Genomic DNA, 2,500 nt, shown 5'->3' on the forward strand with positions numbered 1-2,500 from the left:
GTCGGCCTTGAACATCCAACAAACATGTGTGTGAACGTGTGTGTGTGTCAACGTTTCACCTTCTCCATTGACAGCATTCCCTTCCCGTACCCCTCGATCACACACACACACACACACACACACACACACACACACACACACACACACACAGACACACAGACACACACACACACACACACACACACACACACACTCCACTGGAGATCACCCATCCTCTTTTGAATCGGGCGCTTGTACAGAGACCGCCAACTGCCTTTAGTGGAAGAAACTGATCCAAAAAACTCACACCATTCGACTCCTTCACACCGGAGAGTGTGGGAGTTCCTCAGAGAGAGAGAGAAAGAGAGAGAGAGTGTGTGTGTGTGTGTGTGTGTGTGTGTGTGTGTGTGTGTGTGTGTATGAGTGTGTGTGTGTGAGAGCGAGAAGCCTCTCTCCAACACCAGAACAGCTTCTGAAATATTGATGCTCCAATTTCCAACAAAGGAATGTCAAAACGCATCACCCACAAATCACTCTCCGTCTCTCCCTCTCTCCCTCTCTCTGTCTTTCTCTTTGAGAGAGGCAGAAAAAAAAAGTAAAAAACACCTTCATGGATAATTAATGGAGGTAAAATGTTAATAAATGGCAGAAGGACAGGGAAAGTTGAACGTTGAAGGGGTTTGGAGGTCTTTTGAAGTGACGGGTTGTGACTGCGGCGGAGGTCTCGGCTGTCTGTTCCCCTGCCTGTAGAAAAAGGCGCTGGGAAAAAAAAACTGTCTTTTGAAAATGTCACCGCCTCTAACAAGCAGGCGGCATGTTCCCCCGTTTGGCCGGGGTCAGCTTTAATTGGGTTACGAGAAACGGAAGACAGCGACTCGAGCCATTAGCCAGCTACTATCTGCAGGTCCTGGCAGTTAACACTTAGAGACGGAAGAAAGAAAATCACAGGGAATCACTGCGAGAGAGACTGAAAATTCCGTGGGCTGTATTAACACAACTCGGAGAACAGACGCCATTCTTTTGCCTTTCCAACCTCTGCTGTGTTATATAGTCTGGGCTTCGCCTTGAGCAGTGGAATCGATAGAACGGCGTTTTTTCAACAAATACTCATCCGCTCTTTAAAACAGACCCTGTACACTGAAGCCCTAGCATCCATACAATAGAATCTCCAAGCAAGTTTTACAGCCCGTCTGATTGATTGACCGCCGCCGCCACCACCCTCGGCCCACAAGGTGCACTTCAAACGTTGGCCAACAGGGGGTGGAGTCTCCATGGTGGATGCTATATAGAGGGCCAGACTGGTCCCAAATCTATAGATTTTTCACACGTTGGCGCCATGGAAACACTTTGTTTATCTGATATTTAATTAAAGCCAAGGGAATGGGAGATAGCTGGGCAAATGTGTTGTGCTCACTGTGCAGCCAAGGCCAGTGGGGGGGTGTGTGTGAAATGTGTGTGTGTGTGTGTGTGTGTGTGTGTGTGTGTGTGTGTGTGTGTGTGTGTGTGTGTGTGTGTGTGTGTGTGTGTGTTTGTGTGTGTGTCTGTCTGTCTGTGTGTGTGCTATGAAAGGGTGTGGGGGATTCTGCTAGAATCTGAATGTGTGTGTGTGTGTGTCTGTGTGTGTGTATGAGTGTGTGCATGCCTATGAGCGTGTGTGTGTGTGGGGGGGGGAGATTGTGCTGGAGTGAGACAGATTGCAAGTTGTATTTCACGATTGGAAATCAACACAGAAAACTCCGAGAGGGAATAGAGACGTGGGCCAGCGGAAGACAAGCGAAGAGAGAGGCGACTCCAAGAGGAAGCACACGCGCACACACACACACTAACACACACTCACACACACACACACACGTACACAGACTTATTAACGCTCAAACCCCCCACAAGTGTCTGGTGTTGGCTGAGTATGCTGGATGCTACAGTTACACACTTAAACACCCACAGATACACACACACACACACACACACACACACACACACACACACACACACACACGTCTCTCTCTCTCAACTGCAGTCTAGCTTCTCCACAGAGGCCGAGAGACAAACAGACAAACAGCCACACACACACAAACACACACACACACACACACGTCTCTCTCTGTCTCACCTGCAGTCCATCTTCTCCACAGAGGCCGAGAGACAAACAGACAGACAGCCACACACACACACACACACACACACACACACACACACACACACACACACGTCTCTCTCTGTCTCACCTGCAGTCCAGCTTCTCCAGTTCGAAGTGCGGGTTGAAGTTGAGCACGATGCGCTGCGAGGGCTCGGGCGCGGTGATGGTCCATCGGCAGTCCTGGTGGGGCGGGTACTCCAGGGGGTACCCCGGCGTGGTGATGTAGCCCGCCGCACTGGCATCCAGCTGCCCGCCGCACTGCTCACCTGTGGTTGGGGGAGGGGAGAGTGACCAATCAGACACCAGCTTAGAAAGAAAAGGACCAATGAGGCGACAGCTTTTTTTGAAGAGAACGACCAATCAGATAACAGGTTTTTGAAGCGA

The 2,500-nt window shown here is 50.2% G+C and overlaps 1 protein-coding gene across 1 annotated transcript in view; it reads right to left on the reverse strand.

Moving 5' to 3' along the window:
• Nucleotides 1-2,500, reverse strand: part of nrp2b (neuropilin 2b) — a 106,010-nt gene that overhangs the window by 89,400 nt on the left and 14,110 nt on the right. Inside the window, exon 2 of the mRNA XM_031577414.2 lies at nucleotides 2,205-2,382. Coding sequence (XP_031433274.1) covers nucleotides 2,205-2,382 — 178 coding nt within the window. The remainder of the gene's footprint in view (nucleotides 1-2,204; nucleotides 2,383-2,500) is intronic.

This window comes from Clupea harengus, chromosome 2 (genome assembly GCF_900700415.2).
Source record: "Clupea harengus chromosome 2, Ch_v2.0.2, whole genome shotgun sequence".
In the NCBI taxonomy this organism is placed as follows: Eukaryota; Metazoa; Chordata; class Actinopteri; order Clupeiformes; family Clupeidae; genus Clupea; species Clupea harengus.